At 39.9% G+C, this 19,224-nt stretch overlaps 1 protein-coding gene and 1 pseudogene across 1 annotated transcript; both read right to left on the bottom strand.

Moving 5' to 3' along the window:
• Positions 1-14,652: 14,652 nt before the first annotated feature.
• Positions 14,653-15,347, bottom strand: LOC147609607 (uncharacterized). The gene has a single exon (XM_086787405.1). It carries the CDS (start codon positions 15,330-15,332, stop codon positions 14,817-14,819), a length of 516 nt encoding a protein of 171 aa, XP_086643531.1. The 5' UTR covers positions 15,333-15,347; the 3' UTR covers positions 14,653-14,816.
• On the bottom strand, positions 15,334-18,153 carry LOC147609606 (uncharacterized; annotated as a pseudogene).
• Positions 18,154-19,224: the final 1,071 nt, after the last annotated feature.

Below are 19,224 nucleotides of genomic sequence, written 5' to 3'. Positions count from 1 at the left end.
AGCAAATCCAAACTGGGATGATCCAAACTTGGAGGGGGGCCACAAAGTCAAAATTTGACTCAATTTTGAGAAACCACACTTGGGATTTTGTGGGTCGTCCTGCAAAAGGGAAGTTTATTGGCACCAAAGTGGGTTTGGAAGGCCAAGTACAGATCTGATGGTACATTAGATAAGTATAAGGAAAGGCTAATGGGTGAAGGGTTTTGCACAAGTGAAAGTGTTGACTTTTAGGAGACATTCACCCCCACAGCTAGATTGACCACTACTTGCCTTACTCGCTTATGGGAAGTGGTCAGTATTACAAAATGGATGTGAAGTTAGAATTTCTGAATGGCCATCTCAAGGAGGAGGTTTATGTAGTGTAGACACTTGGGTTTTAGATACCCGTTTTAAAAAACAAAGTGCACAAACTTTGAAAGGCGTTGTATGGGTTGAAACAGGCCCCTTGAGTGTAGTGTTGGTCTTTCTAAAAGCCTATCACATATAAATTTGTATATTTTCTCTAAGCAAGGCAGGTACATGATCATTATCCTTCATATGGATGACCTTATCATGATGGGAAATCATGAAGAGAAGATCCACCATGCAGAAGAGATGTTGATTTTAGAGTTTGATATTATGATAGGCTTATGCATTTCTATTTTAGGTCTAACAAGAGTTAAATGGAATCTTCAGTTCTTAGTAGAAATATGCAAGAGAAATTTTGAAGGCATTTGGCATGGCTGAGTACAAGTAAGTGGTTACTCCCATGGCTGAGTAGTACAAGTAAGTGGTTACTCCCATGGAGGTTGGTGTGAACCTGTCTGATGAAAGATGCTTCTCCAATTGTGGATTAAAGGTTGATGCGACGTTATCTGATGAAATATTCTTCTTCACTTGTGGATATAAAGGAGTAGATGAAGTTTGTGGGGAGTTTTATCTTTATGTGCAATACATAGCCTAACATCAGTTTACAGTTAGCAGGTTCTCAAATTAGCCCTGAGACAACCACTGAAAAGTAGGGATGTAGGTGTTGAAATACATTAAAGGTAACATTGGGTATGATATCACTTACGAATCGGGAGATTTCTTGATTGGATTTTGTGATGTAAAAGATTATGATAGCAGGAAATCCATTTTTGGTTACTATTTTCTTATTGGGTTTAGAATTACATATGGAAACAACAAGAAGCAACCTATAATGGCACTTTCTTCTATAGAGACTAAGTACAAGGTAGCATGCTTTACTTCATGTGAAGCAATCTGGTTGAGGAGGATCTTAGAAGACATGGGTGTTGTTCAAAAGGGAGCAACAATGTTATTGTGCGATAATCAAAGTTGAATGAATCGCTAAGGACTCAATGTTTCATGCTTGTTTGAAGTACATTGAGATACAATATCATTATGTGCATGAACCTATTATGGATAGAGAGATGGAGCTTGTCTACTGCTCATCAACAAGAAAGAATTGTACAAACATTTTCACAAAGGCTTTGGGGAGATATTTACTAGAGCTGGACCAAAGTAGTTGTTCACCTATAGTAGGTGGACATTGAGGGGAGTGTTGGAAAAGCATTTTCTCAATGCTCTGCCGTTGTGTTATTTGTAGTGGGGCCGGTGATGGGTCAGGGGGGTGGGGTCACTCACAAATATGTAAGATAGCACGTGAGTTCAACAAAAAGGGTTTTTCTCTTGTGGAGTTACATAAAATTTACATACATGAGGGGATTTTTAATTGAAATGGTGAACATTTTGGTACATAAGGGGTACTTTTATTATAAAAGTGTTATAAAAAGGGTGTTTTTAGAATTCAAAAAATTGTAAGTAGGGAGTTTTTTAATACCTCTTGAATGCATGTGCTACATATAGGATTAACAGAGTAACCCACCCCCCCTAAGGGTGACGGATGTGCTCTATTTTATAAGGGCCCCTTTATAAGGAGTAGTCGTTTATGGTAAGCACCTGCACACTCGCCCACATGACAGCTTGGAGTTGACACTAGGATGGTGGCCAAGTGTGTGGTCAAATGGTTAGAAGAGAGCTTATGTAGACTTGGCACTTTGCCAACAAGTAGGATACATGCTTGTGGAGGCTATGTGACCACACTAGTGAGTGCTAGACAATAAATCAAGGACACATTATTCTTGGGTTGTAGGGCACGTTTGAGGGTCAACATGGTCTCATATGGCCGTGGAAAATGTGTTAAGTTTCTACTGGACTATGTTATAGTCTAATATGGTCCCAGCCAGATGATGTGGTCAGTTGGTCATTTTGGACCAAGTTCCAGGTTGGCTGACATGACTGACGTATATCCATACCGACTTTGGGTACTATATTTAGACTAGTTTGGCAGCCTTAGTTCATCATCGAGTTCATTGTTATATAATTTAGTTTAAAATCACTTTCATTTTTAAATTATAAAAGCATATTATTAAATTATTTTTATATTTAAAAATGAATAAAATTTACCTAATATATTATATTAAGCATTTTAGAACACTTTTCTAGTATTTAAAAGGGCTTTTAAAGATATATATAAAGGTATACCAATATATGTATAAAAATTTATATTTACCTCTGGTTTTTGAAATTCGCATAGAGAGGGAGGGGAAAAATGTTTTTCACTAGGCTTCGAGAGGAAATAAAAGGTTCCAGGAGTGATTACAAAGAGTAGGTGAGCCTTTACTCTAGGGCGGGGCGAACAATTTTGGAAAGTATAGAGAGAGGGAGAGGAGTCACCTTCTTCATAGAAGAAGGCGACTCCTAAAAAAATATAGAGAGAGGGAGAGGAGTCACCTTCTTCATTCATGCAGGGAGAGAGAGGAAGAGGGGTCGCCTTCTTCATTCATGCAAGGAAAAAAAATGAGAGCTCCTATTCTTTTTCTTTTTTCCATATGGAAAAGGTGAGGTGAAAGAGGGAGGAAAGGGTGAGGCTAGGGGTGAGAGGTGAAAGGAAACGAGTGGAGAGAGGGGAGAGAAAAGAGGAGCTAGAAGTGGAGATGATGGAATACATAATAAAAGTAATTATTATTATTCTTAAAAATAAGGAATACATAATATCACCATTAATTTATACCATAATCACCCAACAATAGCATTATAGAGTAGCTCTACAACACTTGAGCAGGAAGAGGGATATAGTGAGATCAATTCCTATCACTAACTCATTGGTTGGATCAACCTTTCCTCCATAACTCCCATCTTTGTGACCACGGTGTCAAACTTGGAGTTCAAACTATAGTTAATAGAATCCAACTTCTCCATGAGAAGTTTGAAGTCAAGTCAATCCACTGTAGTTGAAGGAGGGTGTCATTCAATGTGGGTTATGAGGTTTGAGAGTTTGGCTTATCAGCACTCCCCACATTCAACTCCTCTTCAACCTCCCTTGAGGCTTGACACATAGTTTCCTCCATATTCTCCATAGTGTCATGATCATTCATATCCCCTCCATCCATTTCCTCAATGGCTAATGACAACTTCCTCGAACTCCCTTTTGGCTTGTTAGAAAACTCTTAAGATGCCATAGCCATCTATGGAAAAAGAGTGGAGATTGGATGTGCCCTAGTATTCTCTATTTTAGGGTTAATCGGGATATGGCTAAAAATGAAGATTTTCTCCTAAAATCCTTAAACCTTATCAGAATTGAATGTTTCTTGGCTCTTGAGAATTCTCTAGAAGTGTACTAAACAATTGTATAAATTGTTTGACCTTGGTCCATGTGCACCCATTATTTGTTTTGACTTTTTGGTCAAAGTGCGCTTCCCCATGATATCAACCAACCATGGCCATGATCATCAGCCACAGACAACCAATGGCACTACTGGTGTGCATAGAATTTTAGAAAAAAATTGACATGGTCTCCTTTGCAATTGGATCCAAATCTTAATTTTCCTATTGCATCCAATTTAATATACAATCAGTCACTTGCACTTGACAACATTGCATACATCATTTGGCATTACTTAATGCAAACTCTTTGACCATTTGTGTGCCAATGTGTCCATAAGATGGGCCCATTTTCCCTCACCCAAGTTTAATATATGAGGCAAGAGTTGGGGACAAATCTTCACACCGAGTACCTAATTCCCTCTGTAAATGCTTTACCAAAGCACTCATGGCATAGTCGGTTCAAGACATGCTCCCCTTGGACTCTCCATCATATGCCAAGGTACCCTCACACATCACTAGTATTCTAGGAAATGTAATGTGCGAGTATAATGTGTAGTGTTGGTGTATATCAATCTCAACTGTAGGTTAGAGATGCTTACAATAAGTCTAGCATGACTCATGCCACGATTTCATATCATTAACAAAATTAGCATGGACTCATGCTTTCCTCCATTATCCATAGTGGCTCCCGTACATCCAATATCATCAAACCACAATCAACAACCACAACTCATGCCCTCACCAAGGCATAACAAATTGAAGAAGCATCAATGATTGTATACTCTTCTCCTCTTTCAATCCAATTTTTGGTTTCTTTGCATGTGTAGGGTAAAATGATTGGGAAAATGTGTGGGAATGATAAAGAGAAAGTAGAGGTTCAAGGTAATGCAAGCAAGATGCAAGGGAATGATGAGAATCCCATTATATGTAAGAATTTACCCTAAACCATGCTTTCTCCCAAAATCCTGATTCCCTTGGCCAAATTGATCAAGCAATGCATGATTGTGTAGAGGAGATCAAGGAAAGAATGATTATGGATTGAAAACTCAAGAAATCCCACCATAAACCCTAATTTTAAGGGCAATTCCCAAAACAATGTTTCTCTCAAGAAACTCTAAAATTGTGATACTTATTTACAAATCAATGATATAAGAGGATAGGGGAAGAGATAGGGGAAGAGAACTAACACCCTGGATCTCAAAAATTTTCAGTGGAAACCCTAACTTTGGCAAGAAACCCGCAATCCCAAACTAGCCAAGATACCCTAATTTCTTATCAAGAATGCAACAAGGGTGGCGTCTATGGGCAGAGGAGAGTGTGAGAAAGAGCCAAGTAATGCCAATTTCATGAAAACATGAGAAACCCTAATTTTCAAGAAAACCCCTAAATCCTTCAAAAGGATTAAGAAACCCTAAATCTTGGTTGGAATCAAGCATTCAAGGTGTGAATAGGTAAAGGGGAGTGAGTAGAGCATGAATCTTCAAGAAATTGTAAAAAAATTAAGCATTTTGCCATAGATGAAAGCAACTCAAGAAAGAGGCTCAAATTTCACCCAAGAAGCTTGCAAGCTCTTCCAAAGTCTCCAAATTACTTGACTAGTATCAACCACCACTTGTTTTGGAGCAAGAAAATCATCACAACGCCGCCTCCTCTCCACAAAATCATGCACGATTTTTGCAGCCTTATAGGCAGAAATCAACGCCCTTTCCATAGCCATTTGCTAGTCAATGTGTAGCTCATTCACTTCCCAACACTTGCCATAGGTATTGGCAATCTAAACAGGTCACAATGGTGAGAGATAGCCATGGAAAAATCAAGCAAAAATAAGGAAGAAGAGGAAAAATGCGAGGATGCAGATTTGAGCCAATACTTGAGCAAGTGGTCGAGTATGAACCACTGTCCCTACCTAAGCTAATCATTGATCCCATCCCAAAGCAAAGAATAAAACCAAGGAACCTCAGTTCCCACCAAAGGTCTCTCGAGCGAAATGATTAACCATTCTAAAGTGGCCACCAAAAGAGCTAATTTTGGAGCTCTTTCCTATGGAACCAATTCAACCAGATTTTGCATTACTAGATGTAGTAGTGGAGGACTCAGGGGTGGGTGGGTGGGAGGTAAAAGTTGGTCTTCAATGTGTCACAGCAATCACCATAATATTTTCTTTGATGTGATAGTAGGTGATGACTTCATTTTAACCCCATCAAAGGCACCCCACCATAACAAAGGATCAGTGCACATCCCCTACGCATTAGTAGGTCCAAGCCCACCTCCAAGAGAGTATGAGGTAAGTGAATGTGAATATCGCACAAGAGATATAGTAAGCCTCTCACAACCTTCTTATCCTTAAAATTCTGAGCACTGTGAAAGGTTCTCTTTTACAAGGGAATTCTCAATTTTGGAGAGACTTGTCCGACTCAATGAATGTGAATTTAAGAGCCCACACATCCAATGCTCTCCTTCCATACCCAAGACAAAAGGACATCTAAAAGTGTCCATGAACAAGCTTGGACACTACTTTGAAAATGAACATCATGTTAATTGTTGTTTATAAAGAAACAATCACGATGGTCTCTGCAATCTTGGATGGTGGTGCTGATGTCATCATAATCACCAAGGATTATTGAGATGCCTAGGGAATTCCAGGCACAAGCCTTGTGGTCAAGCTTACCGTCCTCGATACACAGCTAAACCTTTGGGCATCCTTCAAGATGCAAAGGTTAAGACCTTTGGACTAAGCCTTCACCACACTTGGATCGCTTTGGTCATCATAGAGCATGCAACACAGAAGTTCACACAATGTTAATTGATATCTATAGAGCTTATAAACAAGATATTGGATGGTGAAGATGACTAAAAATATGAACCTCTCTCAGATCCTACCAACTTTGAGAACTAGATTCATGTCCTTGTAATCATGGACACTCTTCTATCAAAGCTTGGAACAAGAGATTTGCATGAGATTGAACTGTGCTAAAATAACATTCATGTTTGTGCTTGATGCATTCGAGACAAAACACGTAGTAGAATCAGATCACCTTGAGTTAGAGTTATCCAAAAAATACTACCTAACTACATGGCCCCTACCTTGGTTGACACCGAGGCTAGCCACAACATGTTGTCTTGGTGGGAGACATGGACCCCTCATTAGGCCACCCACCCATTGCACCATCAACAACCATTACCACGGTAAATAATTCCCAATCTATGACCATTGATTTTTTTAAAATGGAGTTTTTCACTAGATCTAAACCTGCATCATGTAAGTTTTATGTGAGTCCCATAGGTATAATGAAAGAGAGAATCATCCTCTCAAAGGGGATGGATCACAAACAGATTCATCGTCAGCTATGCTAGGCGAAGAGGGACCGCAACGCTCAAGTTCCCCATTTGGGCCATACCCTTGGTGGATGAGGGCACCCCAAACCTATCAACCTCTCAAGCCTCATCCTCCACTTACTAACCACCACCTCAGGTAACCTCTAACACTAAACAACCCTCTCACCTCATCATGTTACAGCCACCCCCTCAACCATTATGAAGATCCAAAACCTCGCTAGGTGGAGACAAAGACCACCTCCTAGATCTCAATATTAGTAACCTTTTAGGGAGGTCACACTAAGAAAGAATGGGTACCCAAAAGTGTAGCTCTCTAGTGAGGGAGTACGATGCCCATAAAAGAACCTAGAAACCACCTTTTGGCCCAAATCCAAACCACAAGAAGAGATCTACGACGAAGCGGTCACCCCAAGCAATACAGTTTCGCCCAAATCTTAATCCCCATTGGATCCCCATTAAGCTGCTAGAAGTTTAGAGTTTCTAACTACGAAGGGAACCCATCCGTTTAGGTCCCAAAAATCTTGTTGTTAGATAAAGATCTAGGCAACAGCCTCAGTACCCACCAATACCACCCCATAAGTCTATGCTTTGTTGGTTTTCGACAAAATTTCTAGATGCACAAGGTTGTATGAAGGGAACCTCCACATCTGGGTGCCGAGATTAAAGAAACCTATGCCTTAGAACCCCACAAAAAATGCACCCTCAAACATCAAATCTAAGTTGGTGTGGATACCCAAAGTCATGCCTTACTCCCACCAATCCCAAATTTTAAGCATGAATGGAGAATAGTGGCTGTGCCACTTTGACTATATGTTGACACCACCTTTAGAAAAGTCATTAAAGCTTGTGGACTCCAAGTAGTAAGAGGCCACACCTTTCCCATATGATGTTGTGGCCCTACCCATCCTTGTTCCCATTAAAAAAGAGCCACTCATGGTGCCAAACCCCTAAGAGAACTATTCACACACTTCTATGGCACCTCTGATAAACTCTAGGGATACCCCACAACACCTATTTATGCCATGCCACAACACCATCTCGCAAGGTGGAATCGAAAAGACATAGCTCAATCAAGTGCCCTAGCAAAGCTGGTCTCAGCAATAGCATCCAAGCTTTGGTCGTACATGGGTAAACAATTCTCCACCCTCTCCTGTTGTGAGAACGTGTGCATAACAAGCCTCAAAACCTAGCTCATGTGTAAATATATAACTAAACTCCCCCCTGCTCAAGTGTAAAGTCACAACCTTCACCGAAAATAAATACCCAAAAACATATCAAGAATCGTAAAAAAAAATAACTGAAAGCACATCTTGCATATGTGCACATGTCCTCACACACATCCCGTGCACCCGACATACCCCTATTCACATTTGCACTTACACACTCACATTCATGCATGTGCATCCACTCTTACAATTCACATTTTCACCCATACATGTGCACATACCATTGCATTCACACACTTTCCTATGCACGTGCACACATCATGATGCACTTTTGCATGTGCACCCCCACACACACATTTGCACATCTTGCACGTGCACATGTCCTCACATCCTCGTGTGTGCACCACACCCCCATATGCACTTACACCCCCATATGCACCACACCCCCATATGAAGGCTACATTCTAACTAGAGAAGACACACTAGAGGAAGGTGGAGTATGCAACATACTACTTTGGCATACCTTAAACTATTGAACTAAGACCATTTTCGAGAGAGGAATTTAGCATAAATGGACATCCAAATATTCACGAGAGGAAATTTGAACCAGTCTTATGAAACATAAGTAGGCACTCAATTGAAAGAAAACTAAAATTAAAAGATAGTAGTGAGATGTGAGGATTGGTTTTGAATGCACCTGTTTGATTATATGGTTTAAATGTTTCTCTTATAGAGTTCAATTTTTATTATGTAGACCTATTTTTATGGTTGCATCCTACTAAACCTGTAAAAACCTCCAATCCCATTGCAACAACAATAGCTCGTTTATTAGATAACCATAACTCATATGCCAAGTATGACTCAGCTTCACTAGGGTCATCCTCCTCCTCATGGGTTGCCTCTAATAATTTCCCCATACGCCTCCTCGGGTGTATGGGGAAATGGTCTGAGTGCATGTTGATTTTATAAAATGGGGCATGGGCACTACAGGAGGCAATTGAGCTAAGTAGCTACCTCTTTGAAGCCATCAAAGAAATCACCCACTATGCTCCAAAAGGGACAAATGGTTGGCAACATTATTTCATAGAATGATGGTGTGAGTGCATATATCTTACCTTTCTCCATCATTCTACGAGTTATTCTTGGGTAGTCCTTACTTGAAGGGTCCACTAACTAGGTAAAGCACACTCAGGTCATCATGTCATTGTGCGGTTTCTCCTACTAGGAACTGAAAGAGTCATGTCCCATAGAACCTAAAGTAAGTTTTACAATGCCAACATAAGTAGGATGCTACCGAGAGCTTGTGACACTCACAGGAAAGACATAGTGCAACGGGATAAAAATATAAAAAAAATAAGTCAACAAAGGTAGTTCCACAACATCGCTCTCCTAATGATTCATATCCCATATGAATTCATGATGAAAAGTCCATGCTCAAGGCCTATAGTAATAAAAGTAATACAAGATAGTTATTCTCTCTCTCCCTTTCTTTTTTTCAATTTTTGTTCTCTTTCTCATCATCTCTTCTTTTTCTTCTTCTTCTTTATGTATGTGCTATCTTGTTATGCATGTTGGTGAAGCCATATTGTTATGTGGCTAGCTTTCCCAACAAGCTCCCTCTCTATATGGGCATGTAATTTTTTAGGGAGAAAAACATGGGGGTAGAAGTACGGTAAATAACATCCCCCCCCTCCTACTTCATGTCATACCTTTGTATCTCAAAAGGTGTTGTAGGACTTACTTAACCATCCTCTCTAGCTTTGCTCCATCAATGCTAGTTATTTAGGGACGCACCTCATTGTTTCTTGGTCGCATGTTTATTTGTAGTTTCAAGGGTGGTAAGGGGCGCACCTCATTGTTATTTAGGGACGCACCTCATTGTTTCTTGGTCGCATGTTTATTTGTAGTTTCAAGGGTGGTAAGGGGCTTTCATAAGACCAAATGGGTCTTATGGAATTTTCCTCATGAATGAGCATTGGAGGTGGCACTTGGTTGTAGCAAGTTTAGTTCTACTTGTGTGATGGGCTTCTCTTGGGATATGAATGGGGTTTAGGTTTGGGTATGTAATGAGGGTATTGTAACCTTTTACATAGAAGTAGAAGCTTCCCCAGGTATTTCCCTTTTTCTAAGGTACTTGTTATCCTTGGGTATCTTTTAGAGATCCATATTTGATGGGGTGATAATTGTGAAGGTTCATCTACGATTCTTTTCCCCTTGTCTAATGTTGAACCTTTAGAGCTTGTAACTACTGATGAGACTTGAGAGTCAGCTATAGGGGTACCTGTTTTTGTTTAGGGATCCAAATCCAATGGTTACCCTTGTAGTAGCCTTGAGCTTCAAGTAAGCATATATGGATCCATTTTGAGGTGACTCATAATGGTGGGGACCTTCTGCAGAGATTGCGTCTTCGAGGATTTTTTTACTAGGCTGGTTGAGGTGGCATAGATAAAATTTTAGGAACCCATTTAAAGGTGGATTGGGTTGCCAATTTTTCACCCATTAGAGTGGTTGGTTCTTTTAACAAGAGGTTTTGATAATGTGGAAGGAAAAGAAGCAGGAGTTGGCTGATTGATACACGATGGGGTGGATGAGGTTTCTTTAGGTGAAGACAATGGTTGAGGTTTCCTCTTTGCGATCCTCAATGAGAGTAAGAGGAAGCTGGCAGTGAGTTGTGTGTAGACGGTTGAGTGGTGAGGGTTGGAAATTCCTCAACAAAGATGCACTCTGTTGACCAGTCAATAATGCACCTTGTGCACTTGCATCTTTTATCCATCTACAACCAACTATTAATGGTTCCTTTAGTATTCTTGCAGGCATAACCAAGAATTTTCCCACGAGGTGCTGTCACAATATATGTCAGTGTGTAGTATTCCAAGTACCTTAGTATCCCTATTATTGATACCTTTCACTTTCAAAGAGGTATCTACGAGTTGAGGCTTCCCCAATTGGTTCCATGCATTAAAAGAGAGTAAATTGGTACTAGCTCCAGTGTCCAGCAATGTATTGTAGAATACTTTACCCATAAGAACTAGTCAAATCTATGGGTGTTCGAAGAGGTGCTATGTGATCATCTATCCCCACTTCAACCTCTCAGACAAAGGCTTGTGCAAGTTTGAGGCTAGCTTCTTGTTGTTTTTGCTATTAGATATCTCGCTCTTTTTCTTCTTGTCGAGCATGGATCTTTTTCAACTCAACTTTTTCCTTGGGTATTTTCTTATCATATGTAGCTCGTCCTTGGCTACTTTCTTATGATATGTAGCTTGCAAGGCTTCTTTGGTGAGAGGGCCATAGTACTTTTTAAATTTACTCCTATTGAGGAAACCTATTGTTTCAACTTCATCTAGAGTTTCAACATGCATGGTACCTTAGTACAAGATCTCTAATTTTAATTTCTTTATCCTTGAGATTATTATCAAACCATTTTTTGGTGATCCTTTTCAACTAACTTGATTTGCGTAGTAATCTATTATTCTTACTCAAGTTGTTCAAGAATGAAAAATTGGTCTACCAACATATTACCTTCAAGTGTCTCGGCAATGGCTACCCTTAAGCCACCTTAAGCTAGGTATCATGAATTCCCAAGGCCATATTGCATCAACCCCATATACCATCTTAAAAGGTGTGTAACCGATTGTAACTTTGTAAGAGGTGCGATAAGCCCATAAATATGAAGTGAGCATAAATTCCCAATCATTTTGTTAAGCGTCAACAGTTTTAGTTAGTATAGAAATAAGGACTTTGTTAGTGCTCTAGGCTTGACCCTTTGCTTGTGGATAGTATGGCGTGGATTTGCAATTTGTGCAATCATGAATGTTGTGGTAAGATGTTTAATTACATCATTTATAAAGTGCTTTCCCAATTCACTTACCATTTCACAAAAGAACAGCTAAAATGGGTAATAATGTTTTCATAAATAAACTTAGTTGTGGACATAGCATCTGCCATCCTCGAGGCTCTTGCTTTGGTCCATTCTATGACATAGTTTGCTATTAAAATGTATCTTGCCTGGGTGCTACATGTAGCCAGATCGATAGGTCCCACAAATTCAATGTCCCATTCCATAAATGGTTCTAAAACTTTGACAGGGTGCAAAGGCATCATGTCCTATTTTTGTGGTTTGGCACATCATCACATCCTTTGACAAATAATGCATAATCCTTAAAAGGCGTGGGCCACCAATACCCGGATTGAAGTATATTTCTTGTGTAGGGAAGTGTCCACCCTACCCCTTAGTGTGCTTGTTCTAAGATGTATAATTCACTTCATCCTCCCTAGGGTAATGTCTTAGTATGTTATACTTACCTCTTCTATAAAGGGTTCCAACAATTAATTGGAAAGGCTCTGCTTCATTTAGAAATTTTCTTGCTAGATCTTTCCTTAACTTCTTTAGTTTTGGAAAACCATTAGCTAAAGTTAATGATTTTCTTACTCCACTCTAGTATACTCTAGTATAGCTTCAACCTTGAATAGTGTAGCATCAAGCAGATCATCATCTACTCCAACTAGTGCTTCACCATTAGGTATGCGAGATAGATGACATGTTTTTTGTCAAGTCTCATAATAACCACTGTAAAATTAAATTCAAGAAAGATCAACAACCACACCAGGTGATTCTCCATGTGGGGTATGGTTTATTAATAAGGTACAATGAGGCTTTATGGTGGTTACCATATAAAACAAACTTATTAGCTAGGTAATGCTGAAATTTCTTCACCACATAAACCATAGCTAATCATTCATGTTTTGTGGTGGTATAGTTATCTCAGCCTCACACAATTATTGTCGGCTAGCAAAACTTAAGGGGTAGTCTAGTTTGTGTTTACCTAGCTCAGTTAAGATGTTGATGTAATAAAATATGATCCCTCTCATAATGCTATACATAGTGCACATATGCCCTTTCTTTTTAGGTACAGATGACCAATTTTCAATTCAGGCCATACAATAAATAACAACAAATTATGATTTGATTTTAGAGTCTCAAATGGAGTTATAGAAATCAGCCATCATTAGAAATATCAAGAACTAACACCTTTCAAGGTTAGAACCAAATTTGAATTAGGATTGCCAAAGTCAGAGAACTGTGCACAATTCAAATTTAGAATTTTGATTCAGATTTAGACTTTTAATTGATAAAATCAGATGCAGACAATTAGATATTTTCTTGAATCTGAAGTGGGCTTGAAATGTAGGAATGAGTTGTCATCATATGTTGTACACATAGGATATGAGTTGTTTAAGCAATAATCCACATCAACAGATGCCAAACTGGATGCCATGCAGACAAGTAGCTAGAATCATGGAGGTGATTTTGGCAAGAAAGAGAAATACTGCACTTCTTTCTTACCCTTTTGAGAGTCTTTTAAAGAGAAATAGTTGAAAACAAGTTCTAGAAGAAGGGGAACACAAGTTCATACCATTTTGGCAATATGGGGACCACACGTGACATGTGTACAACACCCATGTGCGGATAGAAAGTTTCAAAAAGATAGAAAACATGTACTTACAGGTCGAGGAGAGCAATGGGAGAAAGACATATCTTGATAGTGGAACACATCGACATGTATTAATGGAAGAGATTTTCTCTCTATTTTGTTGTTTTTTATTCAGAATTCTGATATGAAGATGATCCATGAAGTGGCTGATGTGCAATCTCTCCTAATGCTTCTCTGGCCCTAGAGGATGATATTGAGCTTCTGGTATGCTAAGAACAAATGATACATGTAACTGTGTAAGATTTCATGAAATTTTAGGTTTTTGAATCAAAATTTCACTGCTCAACTGAACTAGAGAGTTTTCTTGGGGACAGAGCTTCCTTTTGAGTTGTTTTCATAGTCTCAAGCTTGTAAATCAAATCATGTATGAATATTGTGACACAAAGTTGGGGGTTTAACTTTGGTCACGTCTCAAACCCAAAAGTTGAAGAAGGGGAGGTGGTCTCCGTGTGTCAAAGAAAGCAACAAGAACAAACTCTCACCCTCTATCTCCTTAGATCAAAACAAATATGCAGATATCAAAGGTGAGATTGTAGTCCAGAAGAGGAAATAGGACAGGCTTTGGGGAAGCATTAATTTGAGCCAAGCAATCAGCTCCAAAAGTGAGGGCAAGTCTTTGCCGGAAGAAAATAAGAGCCCTTTTTTCATCACACAGTCGCTTAGGCACCCATATTGGGTCTGGAAGAGGATACCATTCAGCATATATAACCTCCCCTGATGGGTGAACATAATTTAGGCGCTCAAAAATTCTACGGGCACGCTGTGAATATCATTTGAGCCGCTTTTCAATCTCCAATTTTTGTCTCCTTATCTGCCTGGCTTTGCGGACTTGCCATTTCCGTAATTTCTACCTTGCATGGCCACATTTACATCAGGCAAGGCAATTAATGCCAGTTTCTCTTCCTCTGCAAAGAAACAGCGATACGAAGTGAAGAAGTTCATAGATTGGCAGAAAATTATAATGGACTACTGCTCAACATTATATTACACAAAGACATTTTCACCGAGAAAATAAAAAAAATTACATGACAGCCACAAGAGGCATTAGGTTTTCAAAATGGCATAGCCATAAGAGTGAAGGGCATAGGTATGGGAACACTAAGTAAAGGCTAAACAACTGAACAGTGACAGTTGCCTGCTTACAGTACAGAATCTGGGCAAAAAAGGAAAGGTCTTAACACAGTTTTTTGCAAGCTCTTGAGCGGGTGGCTTTCTTTTCACCTTTGGTGCTTTCAGCTTTGTCCTCCATCTTCTTTGGGGAACCATAGCCGTTGCTTGCAGTTTCTTCAGGTACCTCTTCCGGGCCCACTTTTCTCTTTGCCTTAGCCTTTCGCAAAAAACCCTCAAGAGGGCTGTTATCACCAACTTCCTGTGGGTCCTCTATGCTGTTAGTCTTCAATGTTTCCCCTGATGCACTGGCACTAGCCATTGTCTGCTGAGAAGTTTTTACTGTGTCAGTTGCAGCAGCAGGCATGGCACGCACATGAGGAACCATGACAAAAAAATCATCTTCTTCTGATTTACTGCTCACGTCACCGCCTTCCTCTGTTGTTTTCATGCTTGCACTTTGCATTTGCTGGGATCCCGCATCTACTCCTTCATTCATTGTATCTAGCTCACCACCCTTCTCAGTCGAAGGGTTCTCAGTTGCAGCCTTTCCCTTACCTTTGGTGTCATGCACACTGCCCATATCATGTAGGGGCTTTGAGAGGCCTGCAACAAAAAAATCTTTGATTACACCCTTTATAAGCATGTCATGTATGCTACATAGTATGTTTCATATGCTAACTATGTGTGCAGCTAGGCCAGTATGCTAAGTAGCATTCCCGTGTATGCTAGCTAGCATAATCATATATGCTAACTAGAATATCAAGTATGCTAACAAGCATACCAGGTATGCTAACTAGTAAACCTTATAATCTCTAAGCAATTCAAGTGTACCCAAAAGCTTCTATGTGCTTACTAGAGCATAGTATATGCTAATTAGCATATCCAACATGCTTAATAGCATATCAAGTATGCTAATTAGCATATCCAGTATGCTAGTTAGCATACAGGATATGCTAATTAGCATATCCAGTATACTAACCAGCATACTGGATATGCTAATTAGTATATCCTGCATGCTAACTATCATTCCAGCTAGCATATCTGGTATGCTAATAAGTATATCCAATATGCTAACTAGCATACCTAGTATGCTAACTAGTAGACCTTATAACCTCTAAGCTAATCCAATATACTCCAAAATGCTTACTAGCATATAAAAATTGGTAATTAGCATATCCAACATGCTTAATAGCATATCAAGTATGCTAACTAGCATATTCAATATGCTAATTAGCATAACCAGTATGCTAGTTATTAGCATACAAGATATGCTAATTAGCATATCCTGTATGCTAATTAGCATTTCAGATAGCAATTCAATATGCTAACTAGCATACTGGATATGCTAATTAGCATTCAATATGCTAACTTCGGTATGCTAATAAGCATACCCAATATGCTTACTAGCATATTGGGTGTGCTAATTAGCATCCACTCATCCAACTAGCATATTGGATATGCTAATTAGCATCCACTCATCCAACTAGCATACTGGATATGCTAATTAGCATTCAATATGCTAACTCCGGTATGCTAATAAGCATACCCAATATGCTTACTAGCATATTGGATATGCTAATTAGCATCCACTCATCCAACTAGCATATCCAGTGTGCTAGTTAGCATACTGGTTACGCTAATTAGCGTATCTTGTATGCTAGTTAGCGTATCCAGTATCCTAACTAGCATATCCGTTGTGTTTATTAATATTCTGGATACGCTTTTTAGCATATCCGGTATGCTAGTTAGCATGCTAGTTAACATATCCCGTATGCTAGTTAGCATACTGGATATGCTAGTAGGCCTACTTGATATGCTAATTAGCATATCCGGTATGCTTGTTAGCGTATTGGGTATGCTAACTAGCATATATGCTATGCTAGTTAGTATACAGGGTATGCTTACTAGGATGCTAGTTAGCATACAGAGTATGCTAACGAGGATGCTAGTTAGCATGCAGGGTATGCTAACTTGCATATACTGTATATGCTAGTTAGCATCCTCCTAGCTAACTAGTATACTGGATATGCTAACTAGTATACTGGATATGTTAATTAGCATATGCAATATGCTAACTATCATACTGTATATGCTAACTAGCATATCTAGTATGATAACTAGCATGCCTGGCATGCTAATTAGCATATTCATTCTACTAACTAGCACACCTTTTATTCCCAATATGATCAAGCTTGCAGACTGTATGTCCTGTATGCTAACTAGCAAGCATACATTCAAGTATGGTTTCTTACCAATCTCTGGTGTGGTTGGATATAGTTTTTTGCAAGGTTGCACAACCATGCGGTAGATATGCTTTTTTTGCAGAAGGGAGCCCTACATACGGTCCCAAGGGAGCATGTAGCAGCAAAGCACAGAAGGTGATAATTATGCTCACAAGGGAGCTTGACCATTGCAAGGAATGGTTGGACCTCAAGGGGCAGACCACAGCCAGTACACAGGTTTGTTCCGATGCTGTCTTGCACCTCTCTATCCTTCATAAAACTAGCAAGGGCTAGATTAGTTAGGGTAGTTTGGAGAAACGAGCCCTGCAGCTTGGACTGCATGTGCATCAGAAGTTCAAGTTGGCTTTCAGAGTTCTCCACCTTGGATTTTGCAATTTCCACCTCAACCTACAAAACCAAGACAAAAAGAGCATGGTAAGTACATGAGTTACCTGAGCACATGTACCAAACATAAAGTGCAGAGATGAAACTTACGGACACTTACCAGTTTACAGGTTATGTCTATGTCACTATCTATGGGGTCATCTTCACGAAGAGGAAACCCCATAGCCTCTATGGTGTCTTTGGTTGTCTCTATTCTGACCTCAAGCTCCATCTTTCGTCGGGCATCCACATCATTGCTTTGCAATAGAGCCTGCAACTCCATCTCAGCTGCTTGCAACCTCTGTCTCATGGCCGTGACAATAGGAGTAACCTTCGCATTTTTTGCATTCAAAGCCCTAGCAAGTTCCAGGCCCTCTTGCACATTGTTTAGATTTTGTTTCTCATAATGTAGCTGTGTTTTCATTTGAAGGACAGCTGCCTTCATGCACTGCCATTCCTCTAACCCACAAAATGAAGAAGCTTCCATCTCCTGTCGACTATCTTGATGAGGCTGAAGTGTGGCCTTGGTGGTAGATTTGGCAGTACTCTTTCCTGCCAATGCCATGTTTTCCTCGCAGATGTCAGCAGACTCATCCTCAATTTTTAAAGCTGGAAGCTGAAGATTGCGTAGTCTCCACTTGTTAACATGGCCCTCATAATAGCCCTTCTCTCGAATATCCTGCAAGTACTGCACTGCAAACTTGCCCAATTGAACCTAATGGCTGTCCCGCTTGTAATCACGGCAGGACTGAATTCTTTCACGAAACCCTTTGCAAATGCAGAGGAAATTTCCATGTTGGTTAGGGCCTTCTGGTATACATTGTAGTGCAGTTTCATCATCGACTCATACATTTCGGTGTGGATGGTGCTGCATTTGATGCGGTACAGGCTGGGATCCTTTGTTTGTTTGAACACACTGAACCATTCAGCATCAATGACCTGCTCCCACCTAACCATTTTGGGATCTAAACCTCCATGGAAAGGCCATAAGCAGCATTGAACTCTACCAAAGTTGTACAAAATTTTTCCTACATGGGAATCACGACCTTCGGAGCTTTCCATCGGCCTGCACACATCAAAGGGAAATGTACTCAATTGTAAAGGGAAATGTGCTCAACTATATTGCATGGAAATGTGCTCAACTGTATTGCATGGAGCTTCTTGTGGTACTGAAGCCGAAAGTAGAAGAGAAAACACACAGAACCCGCACAAGAGAGAGAGAGAGAGAGAGAGAGAGAGAGAGAGTACCCGAGAGAGACATTGGGGAACCTTGAGATCGCTTTGCGCTTTTATAGGGAGATGGAGAAGCAGAAGGAGCTCTGCGTTTTCTGTGTATAGGAGAACGCGAATGCGCCGCCTTGCTTGCGGGCTCCATGGTGCTCTGGCCTTTGCACTTCATCACCCCACCACTCCGCTGTAACGCCCGTGCTAACTAGCTTTAAAGACTAGCTCGTAATTCAATATACCACAACTTTCATTGATTATTCTTTTTTTTTTGAAGTGCTCATTTGAGCTTTTTGTATCAGCCAGAAGTTTTAAATATGATTACTAATATAGTGACTTACATGCCTAAACTTATGCTAACTAGGAATGCTTGTTCACACATGTGAACTAGCATAAAAAGCGTAGCACGTTAACATGCTTCTACCTAATGATTCACTCCACTCATACTCACATCCACAATCATTCTACTAATTATAGCCGCCAAAAGCTGTCTCCTACCGCCAACTTCTCCATCATACTTCTCGGTTCCCATGTCTCCATGGCTAGCTTCTCCATCACATTATGGGCCTTGCAAGATTCTCACACAAGTTTCCACCTTATTCTTATTCTGAAAAAAAAGATATCAATTTTTGTTATCACAAC

This window comes from Cibotium barometz, chromosome 51 (genome assembly GCF_041138505.1).
Source record: "Cibotium barometz isolate CiBa-2024 chromosome 51, ASM4113850v1, whole genome shotgun sequence".
NCBI classification, from domain to species: Eukaryota; Viridiplantae; Streptophyta; class Polypodiopsida; order Cyatheales; family Cibotiaceae; genus Cibotium; species Cibotium barometz.
The sequence above is the reverse complement of the archived record's forward strand: the minus strand, read 5'-3'. Positions and strand labels throughout refer to the sequence as shown.

Bases quoted from the DNA above. Each gene is read 5' to 3' on its own strand.
- LOC147609607 (XM_086787405.1), bottom strand. From the start codon at position 15,332: ATGGGCAGTGTGCATGACACCAAAGGTAAGGGAAAGGCTGCAACTGAG.